The sequence below is a fragment of the Dendrobates tinctorius genome, unplaced genomic scaffold (assembly GCF_039654945.1).
Source record: "Dendrobates tinctorius isolate UK_male_01 unplaced genomic scaffold, ASM3965494v1 ptg000090l, whole genome shotgun sequence".
NCBI lineage: Eukaryota > Metazoa > Chordata > Amphibia > Anura > Dendrobatidae > Dendrobates > Dendrobates tinctorius.
In genome coordinates this window covers 10,716,729-10,740,055 of record NW_027361758.1, presented here as the reverse complement: position 1 = coordinate 10,740,055, position 23,327 = coordinate 10,716,729, and the positions used below count along the sequence as shown (strand labels likewise).

At 42.5% G+C, this 23,327-nt stretch overlaps 2 protein-coding genes across 2 annotated transcripts; one reads left to right on the top strand and one right to left on the bottom strand.

Moving 5' to 3' along the window:
- Positions 1-1,933: 1,933 nt before the first annotated feature.
- RILPL2 (Rab interacting lysosomal protein like 2) lies at positions 1,934-17,378 on the bottom strand. The gene is made up of 5 exons (XM_073586110.1): positions 17,243-17,378; positions 13,022-13,350; positions 10,696-10,847; positions 10,462-10,575; positions 1,934-4,036 (listed from the first exon to the last, which is right to left on the bottom strand). The coding sequence occupies exons 2-5, from the start codon at positions 13,325-13,327 to the stop codon at positions 3,997-3,999; spliced, it is 612 nt and encodes a 203-aa protein (XP_073442211.1). The 5' UTR covers positions 13,328-13,350; positions 17,243-17,378; the 3' UTR covers positions 1,934-3,996.
- Positions 17,321-22,875, top strand: SNRNP35 (small nuclear ribonucleoprotein U11/U12 subunit 35). The gene is made up of 2 exons (XM_073586109.1): positions 17,321-17,585; positions 21,672-22,875. The coding sequence occupies exons 1-2, from the start codon at positions 17,336-17,338 to the stop codon at positions 22,451-22,453; spliced, it is 1,032 nt and encodes a 343-aa protein (XP_073442210.1). The 5' UTR covers positions 17,321-17,335; the 3' UTR covers positions 22,454-22,875.
- Positions 22,876-23,327: the final 452 nt, after the last annotated feature.

Sequence of the window (23,327 nt, the reverse complement as noted above, 5' to 3'; positions counted from 1 at the left end):
ATGGCTGTGATCACAGTTTGGGCAGCAAGAATCATCTGACATGTTCCCTTTAAAAAACAAATCTGAACTGAGAAAAGTAAGTTAATGTGTATGCACAATGTAAGTGCATATTAACACATGACCATTAACCAGAGAAATAATAATAATAAGGGTATTTAGTAAACATAATTTTGATCAAAATACCCTTATTATTATTACTACCTTTATGCATTATTTGCAGTATATATTTTACTTTTTAGTTCAGGATATTTGTGTTTTTTGCTTTTTGTTTTCTCTGGTTAATGGTCATGTATTAACATGCACTTACATTGTGCATACACATTAACTTACTTTTCTCAGTTCAGATTTGTTTATTCATTTCATTGTGCATTCAGTGCATATATGGGTGTGACCGCCCTTTTTCTGAGCTGGGAAAGCCATCCAGTCTGGCCTAAGCTGTTACTAGTGGTTCAGCCGCTCGACCCTTATTCACATTCACGCCACTTGGCAAGTGATAAGGTTTTAAATACAAGAGTTAGGACTGTCCCACAGGGGTTGCCGTGACGTGGCGGGATGGCTTGTACATTATTTTGATCAAAATTATGTTTACTAAATACCATTATTATTATTATTATTATTATTATTACCTTTATGCATTATTTGCAGTATATTTTTTACTTTTAGTTCAGGATATTTGTGTTTTTTGCTTTTTATGTTCCCTTTAAAGTAGAGCCTTGAGAATGAAACATATACAAGGCCTATGGCATGCCTCTGGAACTATGGAGTCCTGTCATATTGAGATTCCATACACCATCATCCTGAAGCAATGCTTAGGCTAAGTTCACACTATTATTTTCTTCTATGCTAATTTTCAGCTGCATTTTACAGTACCAGCAAAGCCTATTGAGATTTCAGAAATCTCATACACATACATTGATTTTTTTGTCACTTCTTTCAGCATTTATTCTGTTTTTTTCAGTCAGTTTTTCATCCATTGAAAGCAATGAGTAATGAAAAAAATCAAGTACAGCAGTATATGAAGCCCATTTATTTTTGTGATTTTTCCAGGTTTACCATCTTGTCTTGGTCACCTGAGATGGCAGTTTGGATTAGTACAGTTTCATTAAATTATTGACGTGTACAAAGTAAACCTTATCCCACAAAAGTGTGAGATTGAACAATGCCTGTGGCTGACCAAGGTGTGAGATTGCACAACGCGTGAGCAACTCTATGGGTAACAAAAATGTGAAAGTTTTACAGTGTCCTAGAAACTAAATGCACTGCCAGTGTCTTAGGTAAATCATTCCATACCAATTCACCTCCCCCAGCTGTTACATTTATATTTATGTATTTTTTCATGAACATATGTATTGGTGACCTGTGTTCATGCTTCTGTGATGGAAGCAAAGCTGAATTTTGGGATCCTGAAAAAATGCACCAAAAACACGCCAAAACATGTGTTTTTGAGCCTGCTTCTTTTCTGCCAAGAGTGCAGATTTTGCTGCAGAAAAAAAAACGCAGCATATACACCTAGTGTGATCTTGGCCATATAGTGGAAAATATCTCCATAATACTGAATCTGATGGCACAGGCCATGATAATGGAGGCATATGAAGGTATATTAGGATCCCAAGACCTTTACAGCAGCAGTAATAAGGACCACTAAAAGTGCATTCCAGCTCTGATAACTTCTACGTGAGGAAGAGAGCAGAGCCACTGAGGTCACGTCTTCTGAGATTTGGTGGGTCGCATGTGCAAGTGGAAGGTAACAAGCAACTCTCCTAATAAATGAGACAGGTACAAAATACCAGTCGCTTGCACAATCAACCATGCAAGAATCAGCAGACATGACCTCAACGACTCCATTCGCCTCCCGATGCTGAAATGTACGGAATTAGATTACCACCTTTAAATGCAGTTCAGTTCTTGCTACACCTAGACAAATAAAATGCCATTTGCAAAATTCTAAGTTTTATTGGCAGTAAAGACCAAATTTAAGGCATGTTCACAAGAAAAAAAAACAACACAAAGTAATTGTAACTAATTTTGTAAATGTCATAATTCGTCCTTCTTACAAGAAAACAAATACAATCTGGATACTCTGCCAGTGTTAGCACACAAGAATAATACACAGCATAATACAATGAACGTAGATATAGGCAGATCAGACACTTTATATTAAACAGAATTTTTGGAATGATTTTTTTTCTTTTTCTCTTTAAATCTGTTGCATGAATCATGTTCCAAAAGCGAGGTTAGGCTCTGGTATCATCACTGTAATGTCCTCTGGCATAAACCGCTGACAATATCGCACTGGCATACAGTAAGTTACATCTCCAACAGGGTCCCATTATTTAAAAAAAATTATATACTATACACAAGATTTTAGATTTGCAAAATCTACTGTGTTATTCTCTACATTTTATACTGGCTGGGCAAAAGCAAGGGGATTCTCTTTTTGACCTCTGCTAATTTTCCACATACATGCTTAAATTTAATCTGTCTGAAGGTTTTTGCTATGTAATCTGAGAACAGCATAATATATTGTAGGTGCAGAGACACTGATTTCAGTGATATCTCACTTATTAGTCTGTGTGTTGTTGTTTTTATACAGTGAATGTTTTATCAACATGACATCATCACTGCACAGACTAGTTGCCTCTTGCCAAGTGGTCTGACCATGCCCCCTCCTCTGATAAACAGCTCACTGTCAATAGATAATGTACACCAAAACCTGAGGTGTGGGCAGGGGCAGCTTTTGAGCTCTGCTTCACCTAAAAACTCAGTTTACTGGGTGCAGCCATTCTAACACAGAGTCTTTAGATTTAGCAATTAAGCAGAGCTGAGAGCTGCATAATTTAGAGGAGACCCTGATTCCAATGATGTGTCACTTAGTTTACTGGATGCAGCAGTTGTGACACAAAGTGACACATCATTGGAACCTTTGTAATGTAACTTAGAGAAATCAGCCTTCTTCCCCACTTATCCTTCACCACCTCTTGATCTCGCCATTCAATGAAAAATCAGCTTAAGTCCATTTTGCCCAAAGACGAGGGACTGCGGGTTGTCGTATGACACGCACTTTATCCTCTGAAGAGGGGGCGTGAGCAACAGGGTAGAGAACAGAGAGGCAGACAGAAAAAAAATCAAGTAGAGCTCTGAAACAAGTGTTTTACCTCACATCAGAGGTTTATACAGATCAACACAGCTCGGCTCTGCTGTATAATCTCCTCCATGCTATGGAAGCTTGTCACTAAGAGCTAAATAGTGAATGAAGAGCAAGTACTCTGCTCCTCTGTGCCATCTATGGGAGAAATCACTTCAGCTCATCTTCCCCCCCACGGAAACAGTGGATTGCAAGTTACAGATAGAGCATAGAGAGGGGAAAACTGGTGAGAATGCATAATAGACGTCATATAATGGTCAGAAATGGTAATAATCCTCATGTACACGCACAGGACACTTTGTTCTGAAAAGTTACTTAAAAGCAAAGTTACCCTTTTAAAGGGATTGTCATTGGAGCGGTTCTGCAGTACCTGGAAGAGGCCACTACACATTGAATACAGATGTACAGTACAGCTCTGTTCCACATGCATGTATCCGGATGCCACCAAAGGTTGTAAAAGCAGATTGGTAGGGGTGTTGGGTGATCCATATATCCCATGGATATGTCCTCAATATATTAGAAATGGAAAACCCCTTTAACATACACCACAAATATCAATGTGAACATAGACTTAATCGCAAATAGTAACACTAGTAAATAGTAGACCTATCTGGAAATAGACAAATGCCCAGTTTAACACATAAGCTGCATGTTCCGATTTCTGGACCAGTTCACTGAGGAATAAAAAGTAAAATCATCTTCTCTCTTCTTAATCATATTTTTGTACACACTTTATAGACTAAGGCCCTTGTTAGTGAAAAGTCCAGGTTTGGGAAACTTACCATCTACAACAAACACATTATACAAATGATCTTATAAAAATACTCCAGGTAAAAATACAGAAAATAGCATTACTGATGTTCTTGTTTGTCTTGTTTAAATGGAGAAAACCTGCACAAAAAAGACAGAATTACTAGTCTTATCATACTGTTCAGATGTGTTTTATAGGTTATGGCCACATGTGGGGGTGCAGTGGGCTTCCGGAATTTGTTTTTAAAGGGAATCTGTCACCTCGTTTTTGCCCTATGAGATGCAGCCACCGCCATCAGGTGCTTATCTACAACATTCTGTAATGCTGTAGATAATCCCCCGATGTAACCCGAAAGATAAGAAAAACAAGTTAGATTATACTCACCCCGGGGTCCGATTGGACGGGTGTCCCATCTTCTAGCAATGACGTCCTCCTCCTTACTTCTGCCACGGTTCCTGCGCAGGCGTACTTACTCTGCCCTGTTGAGGGCAGAGTAAAGTACTGCAGTGCGCAGGCGCCGAACTTCTCTGACCTTTCCCGGCGCCTGCACACTGCAGTACTTTACTCTGCCCTCAACAGGGCAGTTAAAGTACGCCTGCGCAGGAGCAGCGGCAGACATAAGGAAGGGGACGTCATCGCTAGAAGATGGGAGGCGCCGGACTGCGACACCCATCGGTCCAGACCGGACCCCGGGGTGAGTATATTCTAACTCGTTTTTCTTATCTTTCAGGTTTCATCGGGGGCTTATCTACAGCATTACAGAATGCTGTAGATAACCCCTGATGGCGGTGACCGCATCTAATAATGCAAAAATGAGGTGACAGAGTCTCTTTAAGAATCTGTCAAAAATAACCAAGTAGTTAGGCTATGGCGACTTGTCACAAGGCTGAAATTGCAGTGACACATTGCAATATTGGATTTAATAATAGCCTATAGTGTCACATTGTGACCTGTGACTTAGTGCAACACACAGTGGCAAATGTTTCCAAATATGTTGGATGTCCCGTCGCTGGTCACAAGTTGCACAGTGGCCATGGACTTCAATGCAAGCCGCAAACGACATTTCTCTTGTGTGCGACTTGTCTACAACCTGGAGTTTCATTTTAGAGTGAAATCACAAATCTAAAATAGTCACAAGTCAAAAAGTTGCACGGATGTTTTTTTTTTACAAAATTTTCAGAATGACTGTTTAACCCCTTCACCCCCAAGGGTGGTTTGCACGTTCATGACCGGGCCAATTTTTACAATTCTGACCACTGTACCTTTATGAGGTCATAACTCTGGAACGCTTCCATTGATCCCGGTGATTCTGACATTGTTTTCTCGTGACATATTGTACTTCATGTTAGTGGTAAAATTTCATTCAAATAACTTGCGTTTATTTGTGAAAAAAATGGAAATTTGGCAAAAATTTTGAAAATTTCGCAATTTTCCAACTTTGAATTTTTATGCCCTTAAATCACAGAGATACGGCACACAAAAAACTTGATAAGTAACATTTCCCACATGTTTACTTTACATCAGCACAATTTTGGAACCAAAATTTTTTTTTGTTAGGAAGTTATAAGGGTTAAAAGTTGACCAGCGATTTCTCATTTTTACAACACCATTTTATTTTTAGGGCCACATCACATTTGAAGCCACTTTGAGGGGTCTATATGATAGAAAATACCCAAAAGTGACACCATTCTAAAAACTGAACCCCTTAAGGTGCTCAAAACCACATTCAAGAAGTTTATTAACCCATTAGGTGCGTCACAGGAATTTTTTTTGAATATTTAAAAAGAAATGAACATCTAACTTTTTTTCACAAAAAAAATACTTCAGGTTCAATTTTTTTTATTTTACCAAGGGTAACAGGAGAAATTGGACTGCAAAAGTTATTGTGCAATTTGTCCTGAGTACGCTGATACCTGATTTGTGGGGGGGAACGACTGTTTCGGCGCATGGCAGAGCTCAGAATGGAAGGAGCGCCGTTTGACTTTTTCAATGCAAAATTGGCTGGAATTCAGATCGGACGCCATGTCACGTTTGGAGAGTCCCTGATGTACCTAAACAGTGGAAACCCCCTACAAGTGACCCCATTTTGGAAACTAGACCCCCCAAGGAACTTATCTAGATATGTGGTGAGAACTTTGAACCCACAAGGGCTTTACAGAAGTTTATAACGTACAGCGGTACAATTAAAAAATCATATTTTTTCCACAAAAATGATCTTTTCACCCCAATTTTTATTTTCCCAAGGGAAACAGGACCCTAAAAGTTGTTGTGCAATTTGTCCTGAGTACGCTGATACCCCACATGTGGGGGTAAACCACTATTTGGGCGCATGGCAGAGCTCGGAAGGGAAGCAATGCCATTTGACGTTTTTGGCTGGAATTGAGATCGGACACCATGTCGCGTTTGGAAAACCCCTGATGTACCAAAACAGTGGAAACCCCCCACAAATGACACCATTTTGGAAACTAGACCCCCTAAGGAACTTATCTAGATGTGTGGTGAGAACTTTGAACCCCCATGGGCTTCACAGAAGTTTATAACATACAGCCATACAATTAAAAAAATCATATTTTTTCCACAAAAATGATCTTTTCACCCTCAATTCTTATTTTTCCAAGGGTAACAGGACCCTAAAAGTTATTGTGCAATTTGTCCTGAGTAGGCTGATACCCCACATGTGGGGGTAAACCACTATTTGGGCGCATGGCAGAGCTCGGAAGGGAAGCAGCACCATTTGACGTTTTTTGCCTGGAATTGAGATCGGACACCATGTCGCGTTTGGAAAACCCCTGATGTACCAAAACAGTGGAAATCCCCCACAAATGACACCATTTTGGAAACTAGACCCCCTAAGGAACTTATCTAGATGTGTGGTGAGAACTTTGAACCCCCATGGGCTTCACAGAAGTTTATAACATAAAGCCATACAATTAAAAAATCATATTTTTTCCACAAAAATGATCTTTTCACCCTCAATTCTTATTTTTCCAAGGGTAACAGGACCGTAAAAGTTATTGTGCAATTTGTTCTGAGTACACTGATACCCCACATGTGGGGGTAAACCACTATTTGGGCGCATGGCAGAGCTCGGAAGGGAAGCAGCGCCATTTGACGTTTTTGGCTGGAATTGAGATCGGACACCATGTCGCGTTTGGAAAACTCCTGATGTACCAAAACAGTGGAAACACCCCACAAATGACACCATTTTGGAAACTAGACCCCCTAAGGAACTTATCTAGATGTGTGGTGAGCACTTTGACCCCCCCAGTGCTTCACAGAAGTTTATAATGCCCGGGCGTGAAAATAAATAATTCGTATTTTTTCCACAAACATGATCTTTTAGTCACCATTTTTTTATTTTCCCAAGGGTACCAGGAGAAATTGGACCCCAAAAGTTGTTGTCCAATTTGTCCTGAGTATGCTGATACCCCATATGTGGGTGAAAACTACTGTATGGGCACACGTCGGGGCTCGGAAGGGAAGTAGTGACGTTTTGGTATGCAGACTTTGATGGAATGGTCTGCGGGTGTCATGTTGCCTTTGGAGAGCCCCTAATGTACCTAAACAGTGGAAACCCCCCACAAATGACCCCATTTTGAAAACTAGACCCACTAAGGAACTTATCTAGATGTGAGGTGAGCACTTTGAACCCCCAAGGGCTTCACAGAAGTTTATAATGCCAGGGCATGAAAATAAAAAAATCGTATTTTTTCCAGAAACATGATCAATTAGTCCCCAATTTTTTCATTTTCCCAAGGGTAACAGGAGAAATTGGACCCCAAAAGTTGTTGTCCAATTTGGCCTGAGTACGCTGACACCCCATATGTGGGAGAAAACTACTGTATGGACACACGTCGGGGCTCGGAAGGGAAGCAGTGACGTTTTGGAATGCAGACTTTGATGGAATGGTCTGCGGGTGTCATGTGCGTTTGGAGAGCCCCTGATGTACCTAAACTATTGAAACTCCCCACAAGTGACCCCATTTTGGACACTAGACCCCCCACGGAACTTATCTAGATGTGTGGTGAGCACTTTGAACCCCCAAGTGCTTCACAGAAGTTTATAACACTCGGACGTGAAAATAAAAAAATCATTTTTTTCCACAAAAATGATATTTTTGCCCCCAATTTTTTATTTTCCTAAGGGTAACAGGAGAAATTGGACCCCAAAAATTGTTTTGCAATTTGTCCTGAGTAGGCTGATACCCTACATGTGGGGGTAAAACACTGTTTGGGCGCATGGCAGAGCTTGGAAGGGAAGGAGCACCATTTGACTTTTTCAACTCAGAATTGGCTGGAATTGAGATCAGACGCCATGTTGCATTTGGAGAGCCCCTGATGTGCCCAAACAGTGGAAACCCCCAATTATAACTCCAACCCTAACCCCAACACACCCCTAACCCTAATCTGAGCCCTAACCCTAGCCCTAACCCTAGCCCTAACCCTAAGGCTGTGTGCACACGCTGCGGATTTTGCTGCGGTTCCGCAGCGGTTTTGGCTGCTGCGGACCCCAGTACCATGATTCCCTATGGGAATCAAAAACCGCAGTGCAGACGGTGCGGAATTTTCCGCGCGGATTATCTGCGGTTTTCAATCCGCAGAAAGAATTGACATGTCAATTCTTTCTGCGGACTCTCCTGCGGTTTGCCATCTCCTCTATTGAGGAGATGAAAAACCGCAGGACAAAACCGCAGAGCAATCTGCAGGTAAAACCGCAGGTCTTTTGACCTGCGGTTTCACCTGCGGATTTTACAAAATCCGCGCGGATGAATCCGCACCTAATCCGCAGCGTGTGCACACAGCCTTACCCTAACGGGAAAATGGAGATAAATACTTTTTTTTTAGTTTTATTATTTTTCCCTAACTAAGGGGGTGATAACGGGGGGTTTGACTTACTATTTATGGCGGTTTTTATGTTTGGCGGCTGTCACACGCTAAAAGACGCTTTTTATTGTAAAATAGTTTTTGCATCACCACATTTTGAGAGCTATAATTTTTCCGTATTTTGACCCACTGAGTCATGTGAGGTCTTATTTTTTGCGGGACGAGTTGACGTTTTTATTGGTACCATTTTCGGGCACGTGACATTTTTTGATCGCTTTTTATTCCTATTTTTGGGACGCAGAATGAACAAAAACCAGCGTTTCATGAATTTCTTTTGGGGGGGTGCGTTTACACCGTTCCGCGTGCGGTAAAATTGATAAAGCGGTTTTATTCTTCGGGTCAGTACGGTTACAGCGATACCTCATTTAGGTCGTTTTTTTATGTTTTTGTCGGTTTTATGCAATGAAAACTATTTTATATAAAAAAATAATTATTTTTGCATCGCTTTATTCTGTGAGCTATAACTTTTTTATTTTTTCGCTGATGATGCTGTGTGGCGCCTCCTTTTTTGCGGGACAAGATGACGTTTTCAGCGGTACCATGGATATTTATATGCGTCTTTTTGATCGCGCGTTATTACACTTTTTGTTTGGCGGTATGATAATAAATCATTATTTTTTGCTTCGTTTTTTATTTTTTAAGGGGTTCGCTAAAAGGGTTAACTAATGGGACAGTTTTATAGGGCAGGTCATTACGGACGCGGCGATACTTAATATGTGTACTTTTATTGTTTTTTTTTTTATTATTTTCAAAAAATGAATTTATTGGGGAATATTTTTTTTTTTTTTACTAATTTATTTGGCAATTTTTTTTAATTTATTTTTACATTTTTTTTTTATTTTTCTTTTACTTTATTACATAGTCCCAGGTGGGACATCACTGTCCTGTGACAGATCGCTGATCTGTCACATCACAGATCACTGTGACAGATCAGCAATCTGTCACAGGCATCGAAGCAGACTTCCTCTTGCCTGCGCTTTGCAGGCACTGAGGAAGCCAGCTTCCTCAGGTCCCCGAAGGCCCCCGTCGCCATCTTGGATTCGGGGGCCTGGAGGATAGGAGCCCCCCGCAGCAGCGCTGCACATTGCGCTGCCGTGGGGGGCTCAGGGAAGCACGGAGGGAGCCCCCTCCCTGCCGATGCTTCCCTTTAACTCCCGGTACACCGCGATCATGTTTGATCGCGGTGTGCAAGGGGTTAACGTGTCGGGGGCAGTCCGTGACCGCCCCTGACACATAGTGCGGGGTGTCAGCTGTGATAATCAGCTGACACCCGGCCGCGATCAGCGGCGCTCACCACGTGGGCGCCGCTGATCGCGGTAGACGTACTATCCCGTCCACGGTCATACGGGCCCGGGTACCGTGGACGGGATAGTACGTCGGATGTCAGGAAGGGGTTAAACCAAGTGCAGGCGATCATGACATGGCGAAACAATTAAGTACACCTCATCACCTGCTTGCTTTCCATTCATCTCTGCCCTTTTCTGACTCTATGAAGCCAGAGCTGTCAATCAAAGAAGCGGGTGTGGGAAGGCGCACTTAATTGTTTGGCCGTGCCATGAGCGCCTGTACTTGTTTTGAACAGTCATTCTGTGCTGACAGAAAAAATAAAATGAGTGCAAAGGGATAATTCTAATCTTTCACAGAAATCCCAACCACAATGTACAGAAAAGAGTAACACTTACAGGCGCCTTATCGTTGACTTATCTTTGCTGCTGTCGTTTGGTCTTGGAGAACTGGTGATTATGGATTCATTTTCCAAAGTCACGATGTGGTCTTCAGTTGGAGGAATGATACCACTGTACAGAGGATTGGAGAAGGTTATTCCTTAACTTGGAAGAATACAATTTTAATATTAAAAATAATTTTAATTAGTTTGAAATTTTTCGGAGGCCTCAAAGCTCACGCAGGGGAATGACCTTTTATAGCAATGCAATTCATCTTGTGCAACCAAGAGCTGAACCTTCAGCTTATTCCGCTCCTGCAGCACCGCCCTTAGCTCTTGTAATGTAAATCGTGGCCGGTTTGGGTCTGTGAGATCTATAATCATTTTGTCAGGTCCAAGGTCAGTCTGCAAAATAAAGCAAAAAAATAAATAAATAAATAAATCCGTGCATCTTGATAAATGAGAGATATTCAAACTCTTCCTATAAATCCCTGTTATAACTTATTTATCTTGATGGACACTATGTATATGTCATTTACACACGTGGTCAAAATTGTTGGTACCCCTCGTTTAGTGACAGAAAAACCCACGAAGGTCACAGAAATAACCTGAATCTGACAAAAGTAATAATAAATCAAAAATCTATGAAAATCAACAATTAAAGTCACACATTGCTTTTCAACCATGCTTCCACAGAATTTAAAAAAAAAATAAATAAAACTCCTGAAATAGGCTTGGACAGAAATGATGGTACCCCTGAAAATAATGTGACAAAATGGACATGTTAAATCAAGGTGTGTCCACTAATTAGCATCGCAGGTGTCTACAATCTTGGAATCAGTGAGTGGGCCTGGATAGAGGGCTACAGATACTCACTGTGCTGTTTGGTGACATGGTATCACACTCAACATGGACCAGAGAAAGCGAAGGAAAGAGTTGTCTCAGGAGATTAGAAAGAAAATTATAGACAAACATGTTAAAGGTAAAAGTTATAAGACCATCTGCAAGCAGCTTGATGTTCCTGTGACTACAGTTGCACATATTATGCAGAAATTTAAGCTCCATGGGACTGTAGCCAACCTCTCTGGATGTGGCCGCAGGAGGAAAATTGATGACAAATCAAAGAGACAGATAATACGAATGGTAACAAAAGAGCCCAGAAAAACTTCTAAACACATTAAACGTAAACTTCAAGCTCAAGGAACATCAGTGTCAGATCGCACCATCCGTCTTAGTATGAGCCAAAGTGGACTTCATGGGAGATGACCAAGGAGGACACCACTGTTGAAAAATAATCATAATAAAGCCAGACTGGAATTTGTCAAATTACATGTTGACAAGCCACAAAGCTTCTGGGAGAATGTCCTATGGACAGATGAGACAAAAATGGATCTTTTTGGCAAGGCATATCAACTCTATGTTCCCAGATGGAAAAATGAAGCATATCAAGAAAAGAACACTGTTCCTACTATGAAACATGGAGGAGGCTCTGTTATGTTCTGGGGTTGCTTTGCTGCATCTAGCACAGTGTGTCTAGAATCTAAGCAGGGTACAATGAAATCTCAATACTATCAAGGGATTCTAGAGAGAAATGTGCTGCCCAGTGTCAGAAAGCTTGGTCTCAGTCGCAGGTCATGGGTCTTGCAACAGGATAATGACCCAAAACACACAGCTAAAAACACCCAAGAATGGCTAAGAGGAAAACATTGGACTATTCTGAAGTGGCCTTCTGTGAGCCCTGACCTAAATCCTATTGAGCATCTTTGGAAAGAGCTGAAACATGCCGTCTGGAAAAGGCAACCTTTAAACATGAGACAACTGGAGCAGTTTGCTCTTGAGGAGTGGGCCAAAATACCTGTCGAGAGGGTATCAACAATTTTGACCACGTGTGTAACAACTGCATTTGTTGAAGGTTATTAGAAATGCAGAAATAAAGTACTGTAAGATGGTTACAATATTCTTACTAAAACAACATCAGTATCAAAAGCACAATAAATGCACCAGAATAGTCACATCTACAACTGTGTGAAAATCCAAAATCATAAATCAATGTTCACGCATTCCTAGATACTATAAAAAAAACATAAGGTTGTGAACATTGATGTAATTTAGACCCATGTAATGTTCCCATCATAACCAGGAACCATCACAACAAATCAAGAAGATAAGGGAGCATATAAGCTGCGAGCTCTAAAGGTGTTGTCCAGTCTTGGGATGAAAGTCTGCAGTCACATGTGATGGCACACTTTTGAATCCTGACAGCGTGTGTTGCGTACACTGTTAGGATTCTTCCTGTCTAAGCGCATTTCTATCAAAAGAAGACAAACATGTCTGATCAGCATATGACAAGTATGCAAATCGCATAAACGCTTGCACTGGCAACACTGGAGAATCCTGACAGCGTGTGCATTGCACGCTGTCAGAATTAAGGAGTCTGCAGGCTTTCATCCTTAGCCCGGACAGTCCCTTTAAACTCGAGTATTTTTTTCATCACAAATTTTGTGGGTTAGAAACAAGAAAATCTTGAGAGAAGAATGATCCATCTACACATAAAACTCAACTAAAGAATCCTCAGATACCTGATCAGCCTGCAGACCTTCTCTCATCAGTCTTTCCACCTCTCCCTTTAGGTTGTCCCTTTCCATCTTCAGTTCCTCCGTAGTAAGACTTGACTGGTTCACCAGTGTTTCCAGGACCTCCAGAACACGTACAATTTTAAACTGAAGATCGGCTATTAGGTCTGTTACACCTCGGGCTTCTTTGCCGATCTTCATAAGATCTTGTCCTATTACGTGCGAGATATCGTACACATCTTCTACTGTCATTTCAAAGGGGTCCTTTTCAAATGCTGTTTTGGGGGGCATGTCCTCTTGTTCAATTTCCATCTTTTCTATAACCTACTTACTTCCTGCCAAAGAAATGAACCAAAATATTGCATGACAACTGAGAAGATATCAAAGGGAATGAAGTAATATACATATATGATAGATCTCCAGGAATGATGTGCTAATGTGGACACTGGGCACACATCCTCAGCCACCTTTGTTACTAATGCTGCGATGTGAAAGTATGCTTTGTTTGTTTATTGCCGTGTAGAAAAAATCTGCAGCATGTGGACGAGGCTGGTTAAAATCTAATCGACATGCCAGCTGTATTCTTCGGTAGATTTTCCACATGGAAAGTTGCCTAAAAAATCCCTACCATTTTCAACCCATGTGGTTGTATTCAAATTTTTGCAACTTCCCCATCCAACTGTATGACCACATTCAGGTGAATGGAACTGAATTTCAATTTCAGAAATGTCTGCGACAAATTGGACACATGTGAATTCAGCCTAATGCTTCCCATCTTTCTTGGATAAGAGCAGTGAGCTCCTGTGTGAATAACGCCTAATCTATGTTATTTCAAATACAAATCTAATGCTTTTCATTTACTAAGCACATTGTGCACCTTCTTATTTATTTCTTTTTTACACATTTAAAGCCCCGGTCTCACATAGCGAGATCGCTAGCGAGAACGCTAATGCGTCACCGATTTTGTGACACAACAGCGATCTCGCCACATGTGACACGCAGCAGCGACCGGCCCCCCTGCTGGATATCACTGATGATCGTACAGGAATGTCCTGGGCCATTTTCCGTCGTCGGCGTCCAGCTGGCCAGCACGCATCACTGTGTTTGATCGCTGGATCGTTGCTGAGTCGCTGAAGAGATCTGCCTGTTTGGCAGCGTACTAGCGATCATTTAGTGACACACCAGCGATCCCTACCAGGTCGTAACGTTTTCGGGATCGCTGGTGCGTCGCTAAGTGAAACGGGACCCTAAAGGGAACCTGTCAGCAGGATTCTGCTAAGTAAACTACAGACAGTGTCACGTTGGCGTTGTTGCACTGATTAAAATGATACCTGGGGTGAAGAAATCCGTCTTGTGGTTCTCGTATAATCAGTGTTAGACGTTTTCAGTTAATGAGATGCTCGAGCTTCGGCGGGACTGTAGGCAGAGTCTTATCTTCCTGCTCTAAGCCACAGAAACCAAGGAAAGACCTGCCCACAGGCCGCACAGAAGCACAAACATGTTTCTCATCATAGACAGACTGCTTCTGCCTGTGGGAAAGTCTTTCATTTGCAACCTTTACAGTCCCATACCCTGAAGAAGCCAGTAATGGCGGAACATGTCGGGGGGGGCGCAGCAGGTTGTTATTAGATCAGATAGTCCACACCATAGCAAAGTGCCAGAGTGATCAGTGGCCACCAAGGCTAAAATATAATAATAATTTATGTCCTGAAAGCTAATGATAGGTTTCACATGGGGAAGCACTAAAAATATGCGCCCCATAAAAGGTTAATAGCCATTGAATTGATTTACTATAACTCGCATAAAGGGAGGAATTGAATAAAACCTACCCTCATGTGAGACCAGCTATCATAACTAGATCTGTACACTAATGGGGAACTACTTCCCAATATCTACCACTGTAGTAATAGCCCCCAGCAGTTACAATCACACTGCTTGAGGAGGTATTACGTTGATGTATACTAGCAACACACCAAATCAGGACATCAATAACTGTTGTGGACTCTGTATTTTTAATGAGCACAATTTCTTTTTTATTATTATTATTATTATAATTAGTCATTAAAAGTCATACTTTAGAATCTAAGGAGCTTTAGTTAGGGTCTATTTCCCATTCAGCAATTTGGTAATTATTTGATTAAACCCTACGCTGATTCCGGTTGAGCTGTATCGGTCAGCTGTTCAAAACACAGGCGCTTGGTGCACCCTTGGTGTGGCCAATCATTTATATACACCTTCCCACCTGCTTGTTTTCCATCTATCTCCTCACTTCTCGGGGTCTATGAAGCCAGAGCTGTCAATCAAATAAGGGGGGAGGGCGGAGATAGCGGGACAACAATCAGATGGGAAGGCATGTATAAGTGACTGGCCCCGCCATGAAGCACCGAACGCTGGTACTTGGTTACAACAGTTGTTCTGTGTCCATAGCGGCTCATTAAAGATTTATTTAGATGGGCTGAAAAGCAATGTTGTTGGTAAGAAAAATCACTCATGACTACAAGCTTCTTGCTTGTCAGACGATCAGAACGGTTATGGCGGCATACAATCATTATTGACAGACAGCAGCTCCATGTTTTTATAGGGTCTTTATAAGGTATATTACCAGTGATATGTTATACTGCAGTTGCCTGGAGTGTAAAGAAGGAGCAAACACATCATGAAAGCTGCAGTGGCCAAACAGATTATTAGAAATTAAGTGGAAACTGATTGCTTATTGTTATACCTGCACTAAAAGGGCAAGTATTTACACGATCAACGTTCCATTATGTCATATGCACCATTATATACATATATATTTTGTGACAGGGTCACTGGCAATGTATGCGAGGGAAAATATGCATCATAAAGATTGCTATCTTCTGCGATGTGAAAACCAGAAATTTCTCTCCAGCATACTGTGTGTTGAGAGGGATTAATCGGCCATGACAGGGTTGGGTTTTTTGTGAGTAGCTGTAAGAGATGGGTGGGACCACCACTCACCATATGTCCACCCCAAGGGTGTGGTTCAGCTAGTTCAATGTCCTGCAACTGAATTGTTTGTCTGTCTGAGTGTGGAGGCCTGAAGCTCCATACAAGTGTTTAGGTGAACCCTGCTGGCATATGGAGTGTGATAGATCTTATCATGCCAGAAAGGCCATGTTTATGTTCCAATAAACCAGCAGAACATTAACCCAAACCCAAGAAGTGTTCCTGTGTCTACCACTGTGAGAGCCCGGTGAGCCAATCTACCACAATACACACACGCGCGCGCACACACACACATATATATGCATATACGGTATATATACATACGTATAAAACGCGTGCACACACATATATATCCGCATACGATTACAGACAGATAAGTATATATGGATAGATAATATGCAAAAATGGCAGCACTCCTCCAATAAATGAGAACATTAAGGAGCCTTTATTAGTGCATATCCAATACCAGGTTTCAGTTCCTCCTAGAAGCTGTCTCAGCTCACAATAACCTTATGTTTTTTCACATCTTGGAGAAGTGCTGCTGCTTTTTGGATATTATCTATTATAGACCTTTTTGAGGTCACATTTGGATTTGCACCCTTAGGCTGGAGTCACACTCCCGTATAACACAGCCGAGCGCTATGTGATAAAACATCGCACAGCACTTGGCCCAATGTTACTCTATGGGGCAGATCATGGCTGCGATTATCAGGCTGTGATTGGCAGCGAGACTCGGCTCACTCGCACCCATACAAGTCTACAGGTGCGTGCGATACATCGCAGTGCACTCGGATATCGCCCCCATGCGTCTGATCTATGCAGAGTCAGGCCATGGAGGAGATGGAGACATTACCTGTGCTCCCATCCTGTCATGTGAGAGCACAGAGCACTGACACTGGGATCCCACTCGCAGCAGATCGCATCCGATGTTATACGCCGCTGTGACGCCGGCCCCACACTGTGCTGATGATATTTCCTGTACATTCATGGAAGATACAACACACACGATATATATATATGTGTAGATATATATTGGCATGCTATTTCAGATTGATAGATATGATACACATTATATATATATATATATATATATATATATATATATATATACCAGTGCAATGGTGCAGGTGACTCCATGCAGAGCTGATATATATACACACGCTATACCTCCAGTGATAGGAGGGCAGGCAACAGCCATGTTGTGTTTTCCATTCCCCAGGATTGATATCTAATGTTCGCTAACGTGGACAAGTCTCTTACCACAATGTCGCAGTCGCCTCCGCTGAGCCCCCAGCTCGGTCACTTCCTCAAGTCACTTTCTAGACTCAGCAGGTGACTCTGCTGGCGGTTGTCATGGAGACGGCAAGCTTTAGTCCACGCCCTATCACCGGGTTAGTCATGCGTTCCACGCCTCGGTATAGGCCATCCAATAGCTGCGCGCGTTGGGGGTTACGTAAGGCTCTGATTGGTACATTCCCAGCGTCAGTGGCACGGTGCTGCCGTGTTAGCACGGTACCAAACCCTTTTTTTTTTTTCTTTAGGCGCATTGTTAACACTTTGCTGACCTTCCCCTCTGCTCGCTGGGCACACCGTGACCGTACAGGTAAGCTCCGCCTGCTATTCCGGCTCCTCACCATCTGCAGCAGTGGCGGCGCTCTGGCTTTCTCTGTAGTCGCCCGCCACCCTTCCCTCCACATTGGCATTCTCTAGGCTTATCATCGCCTTCATCTTTACAGAAAGGCCTGTGGCCGCCTCTCAGGAATGCCCGACTGTTCTCAGATCTGTAGAAGGCCTTTAACCCCTTCACGACCCAGCCTATTTTGACCTTAATGACCTGGCCATTTTTTGCAATTCTGACCAGTGTCCCTTTATGAGGTAATAACTCAGGAACGCTTCAACGCATCCTAGCGATTCTGAGATTGTTTTTTCGTGACATATTGGGCTTCATGTTAGTGGTAAATTTAGGTTGATAATTTTTGCATTTATTTGTGAAAAAATCAGAAATTTGGTAAAAATTTAGAAAATTTTGCAATTTTCACATTTTGAATTTTTATTCTGTTAAACCAGAGAGTTATGTGACACAGAATAGTTACTAAATAACATTTCCCACATGTCTACTTCACATCAGCACAATTTTGGAAACATTTTTTTTTTGTTAGGAAGTTATAAGGGTTAAAAGTTGACCAGCGATTTCTCATTTTTACAACACCATTATTTTTAGGGACTACATAACATTTGAAATCACTTTGAGGGGTCTTTTTGATAGAAGATACCCCAAAGTGACACCATTCTAAAAACTGCACCCCTCAAGCTACTCAAAACTACATTCAAGAAGATTATTAACCCTTCAGGTGTTTCGCAGGAACTAAAGCAACGTGGAAAGAAAAATGGACATTTTAATTTTTACAACAAAAATTTTCTTTTAGCATCAATCTTTTCATTTTCACATGGGTAACAGGATAAAATGGATCCTAAAATTTGTTGGGTAGTTTCTCCTGAGTACACCGATACCTCATATGTGGTCATAAACCACTGTTTGGGCGCATGGCAGGGTCCGGAAGGGAAGGAGCGCTAGTTGACTTTTTGAATGGAAAATTAGCTCCAATCGTTATCGGACACCATGTCGCGTTTGGAGAGCCCCTGTGTGCCTAAACAGTGAAAACCCCCACAAGTGACCCCATTTTGGAAACTAGACCCCTTATGGATCTTCTCTAGATGTGTGGTGAGCACTGTGAACCTCCAGGTGCTTCACAGAAGTTTATAACGCAGAGCAGTGGAAATAAAAAATCTTTTTTTTTTCCTCAAAAATGATTTTTTTTTAGCACGCTATTTTTTATTTTCGCAAGGGTAACAGGAGAAATTGGACCACAAAAGTTGTAGTGCAATGTGTTCTGAGTACACTGGTACCCCATATGTGGGGGGGAACCACTGTTTGGGCACACGGCAGGGCTCCGAAGGGAAGGAACCCCATTTGACTTTTTGAAATTAAAATTACCTCTAATCGTTAGCGGACACCATGTCGTGTTTGGAGAGCCCCTGTGTGCCTAAACATTGGAGCTCCCCCACAAATAACCCCATTTTGGAAACTAGACCCCCTAAGGAACTTTTCTAGATGCATAGTGAGCACTTTGAATCCCCAAGTGCTTCACAAAAGCTTATAACGCAGTGCCGTGAAAATAAAAAATATTTTTAATTCAAAAATTTATTTTTTAGTGCACAATTTTTTATTTTCACAAGGGTACCAGGAGAAACTGGACCCCAAAAGTTGTTGTCCAGTTTGTCCTGAGTACGCTGGTACCCCATATGTGGGTGGGGGCCACTGTTTGGGCACACATCGGGGCTCGGAAGGGAAGTAGTGACGTTTTGGAATGCAGACTTTGATGGAATTGTCTGCAGGCATCATGTTACATTTGCAGAGCCCCTGATGTACCTAAACTGTGGAAACTCCCCACAAATGACCCCATTTTGGAAACTAGACCCCCCAAGGAACTTATCTAGATGTGTGGTGAGCACTTTGAAGCCCCAAGTGCTTCACAGAAGTTTATAACGCAGAGCCGTGAAATCAAAGAATCATTTTTTTTGCTAAAAAAAATGATTTTTAGCCAGCAATTTTTTTTTCCACAAGGGTAACAGGATAAATTGGACCCCAAAAGTTGTTGTCCAGTTTGTCCTGAGTACGCTGATACCCCATATGTGGGTGGGGACCACTGTTTGGGCACACGTCGTGGCTCGGAAGGGAAGTAGTGGCATTATGAAATGCTGACTTTGATGGAATGGTCTGCGGGCATCATGTTACATTTGAAGAGCCCCTGGTGTGCCTAAACTGTGGAACCCCCCACAAGTGACCCCATTTTGGAAATTAGACCCCCCCCAAGGAACTTATCTAGATGTGTGGTGAGCACTTTGAACTCCCAAGTGCTTCACAGAAGTTTATAACGCAAAGCTGTGAAAATAAAAAATGATTTATTTTTTTTAGCTCGCAAATTTTTATTTTCCCAAGGGTAACAGGAGAAATTTTACTCCAAAAGTTGTTGTCCAGTTTGTCCTGAGTACGCTGATACCCCATATGTGGGGAGGAACCATTGTTTGGGCGCACGTAAGGGCTGAGAATGGAAGTAGTGACATTTGAAATGCAGACTTTGATGGAAAGGTCTGCGGTCGTCGTTACGTTTGCAGAGCCCCTGATGTGCCTAAACGGGTAGAAACCCCCACAAGTGACCCCATTTTGGAAACTAGACTTTCCAAGGAACTTATCTAGATGTCTGGTGAGCACTTGGAACCCCCAAGTGCTTCACAGACGTTTATAACGCAGAGACGTGAAAATAAAAAAATCATTTCTTTTGAAAAAAAATAATTTTTTAGCCCCCAATTTTTTATTTTCCCAAGGGTAACAGGAGAAATTAGACCACCAAAGTTGTTGTGCAATTTTTCCTGAGTACGCTGATACCCCATATGTTGGGGTAAACCACTGTTTGGGCACACGTCGGGGCTTGGAAAGGAGGGAGCACCGTTTGACTTTTTGAACGCAAAATTGGCTGGTATCAATGGTTGCACCATGTCGCGTTTGGAGACCCCCTGATGTGCCTAAACAGTGGAAACCCCTCAATTCTAACTCCAACCCTAACCCCAACACATCCCTAACCATAACCCTAACCCCAACCCTAGTTCTAACCCTCTTTCCAACCCTAACCCTCTTTCCAACCCTAACCCTAATGGAAAAATAAAAATAATTTCTTTATTTTATTAGTTGATCCTGCCTATGGGGGTGATAAACGGGGGGTTTATTTACTCTTCATTCTATTTTGATCACTGTGAGAGTTTATCAAAGGAGGTACCGGGGGGGGTCGGAAGGTGAGGGGGGCCGATGATGACGGCGGCGGTATCGGGGGCCGATCGGCCCCGTGAGGGGGGGGGGGGGGGGGTCGGATCACGGTCTCCAGCCATGTCCGATGCTACTGCAGCATCGGCCATGGCTGAATTGTAATATTTCATCAATTTTCATTGAGGAAATATTACTATCGCTCTGATTGGCTGTTTCACTTTTAACAGCCGATCAGAGCGATCGTAGCCACGTGGGGGCGAAGCCGCGCCCCCTGTGGTGAAGAACAAAGCCCCCTGTATCTGCGGGTCGGGTGACCTTTCAGTGACCTAGGTCACCCGACCCGCAGGGGGGCTTTAAAGTCATGACGCCACATAGGCGTCATGGGTCGTTCTGGCACGACTTTTCATGACGCCTACGTGGCATCAAAGGTCGTGAAGGGGTTAAGGGGATGTCCAGGTTGAAATGAAAAGTCTGCAGTCACTCTGTGTGACTGCAGACATAATGTGCGCGCGGTCGCTGTCCCCTTGCGGTCTGTCATGTGACCTCACACGTGAGACTTCCATATTTCCAGTTGAGCCCTGACTAGACTCGCCTGGCGTCTCTCAACGCTGAGATGAGGCTAATCGGCACGTGATGGAAGTTATGCAAATAACATACATGAGGTCACGTGACATGACCACGCACATGACTGCAGACTTTTCATTTCATCAGTGACAATCCCTTTAAGGCATCATATCCACATTAATTTCGGCCATCAATCCAAAAAAAGCTGATTATTAGTAGTGGCGTTCTGTCGAAAATCATTGTATCTGTAGTAGTCAGGTATAGATTATTCGGTTGTCTAATATTTCCATTTCCTTCTTTTAGAAACTATGAATGAATGGACACCTATAGCCAAGTTTTATGATCCGCTTAAAGCTGGCAGTATCGATGGCACCGATGAAGAACCTCACGACCGTGCTGTGCTTCGGGCAATGTTGTCCCGTTATGTTCCCAATAAAGGGGTGGTCGGAGACCCCCAGTTGACTTTGTTTGTGGCCCGCTTAAGCCAACAAACAACTGAGGAAAAACTAAAAGAAGTGTTCTCTCGTTATGGAGACATCCAGAGGATCCGACTGGTCAGGGATTTCATCACTGGTTTCTCCAAGGGTTATGCATTCGTCGAATATAAACAAGACCACGCCATAAAGAAAGCGTACAGAGACGCCAACAGACTCGTGATAGACCAGCGGGAGGTCTTTGTGGACTTTGAACTGGAAAGATCTCTGAAGGGATGGAGGCCCCGCAGGTTAGGAGGAGGATTTGGTGGGAAAAAGGAGTCAGGCCAGCTGAGGTTTGGAGGCCGTGACAGACCATTTAGGAAACCAATTAATTTGCCAGTTTTTCCAAGTAACGCCCGCCTAGAAGGTTATGGAGAAAACAGACACAGGTTCCACTCAAGAGAAAGCACTTATGGCTGGAGAGAAAGGAGGGCAGAGTATGCAAAAGACAGCGGAAGAGAGAGGTGGTCACAAAGATCCGACAGAGAACATACTGCAGAGAGACATGGCAAGGAGGAACGGAGCCGAGACCGCGAGAGAGAGGACACTACCAGGAGAAGAAGAGAAAGCAAAAGGGAACGAAGCGGAGAGCGAGACAATAGAACATGAAGACGTTTTGTATATGCAAATGTACAGTTACTGTACAACTACAAATTGGAGACTTCATACGAGGGTGGCCTCACACAAGGAGGGGAGACGTATGCTGAATGTTCCAGTCACCTTACATGCCTTTGCACCATATTTAAAGTGAACCTGTCAGCAGGATTGTGCACAGTAACCTACACACAGGGTCAGGTTGGCAACGTTCTACTGATTAAAATAATACCTGGGTGATGAAATTCGTCTGTGGTTGTTGTTTAATCTTTATTTTCAGTTTATGATATGCTTGTGCTCCGGGGCGGACTGTTGGGGGGGGCTTCATGTGGTGCTGTGACTAGGTATTCATGTGCATGGGTATGACAGGTCATTGCCCCTATTTTACATACTGCATATACTATTGTGGAGTTCCAAAATAAAAATTTTCATCAAAACGGCTCTGGATTTTCTTCATTTCTGCATTCTTCATGCCTTGACAAGGCATTTGCGCACTTCAAACACCCTCAAGATGCAATCATGGTGAGCTGGATTTTTTTTTATTCCTTGTAATTTTAAGACTAAAAAAGGTTAAGCTCCCACCCTGTGTTTTTTTTTTTTTTTGTTCACCAAAATTACACTGTATCTTATCATTCCAGCAATGTAGATGTGATTTATAGAAATCCCACGCTAATTGTGCGATTAAACTAACCTGCGGTGCGTGTTAGGCTATGTGCACACGCTGCGGATCCGCGGGTAAAACCGCAGATAAAGTGACCTGCGGTTTCACACCTCTACTAGGTTAAAGGTGTGAAACCGCTGCGGAATCCACACAAAGAATTGACATGCTGCGGTTTATAAACAGCAGCAAAACCGCAGCGTGAGCACAGCGGATTTGAAATGCCATAGG

Excerpts from the sequence above, each read along its gene's own strand:
- RILPL2 (XM_073586110.1), bottom strand. The coding sequence starts at position 13,327 with ATGGAAATTGAACAAGAGGACATGCCCCCCAAAACAGCATTTGAAAAG. Across the intron at positions 10,848-13,021 it reads AAGGTCTGCAGGCTGATCAG|ACTGACCTTGGACCTGACAA; the intron begins GTATCTGAGGAT and ends TTTATTTTGCAG. Across the intron at positions 4,037-10,461 it reads AAGTCAACGATAAGGCGCCT|GTTTTCTCCATTTAAACAAG; the intron begins GTAAGTGTTACT and ends TTTTTTGTGCAG.
- SNRNP35 (XM_073586109.1), top strand. The coding sequence starts at position 17,336 with ATGGAGACGGCAAGCTTTAGTCCACGCCCTATCACCGGGTTAGTCATG. Across the intron at positions 17,586-21,671 it reads GGCACACCGTGACCGTACAG|AAACTATGAATGAATGGACA; the intron begins GTAAGCTCCGCC and ends TCCTTCTTTTAG.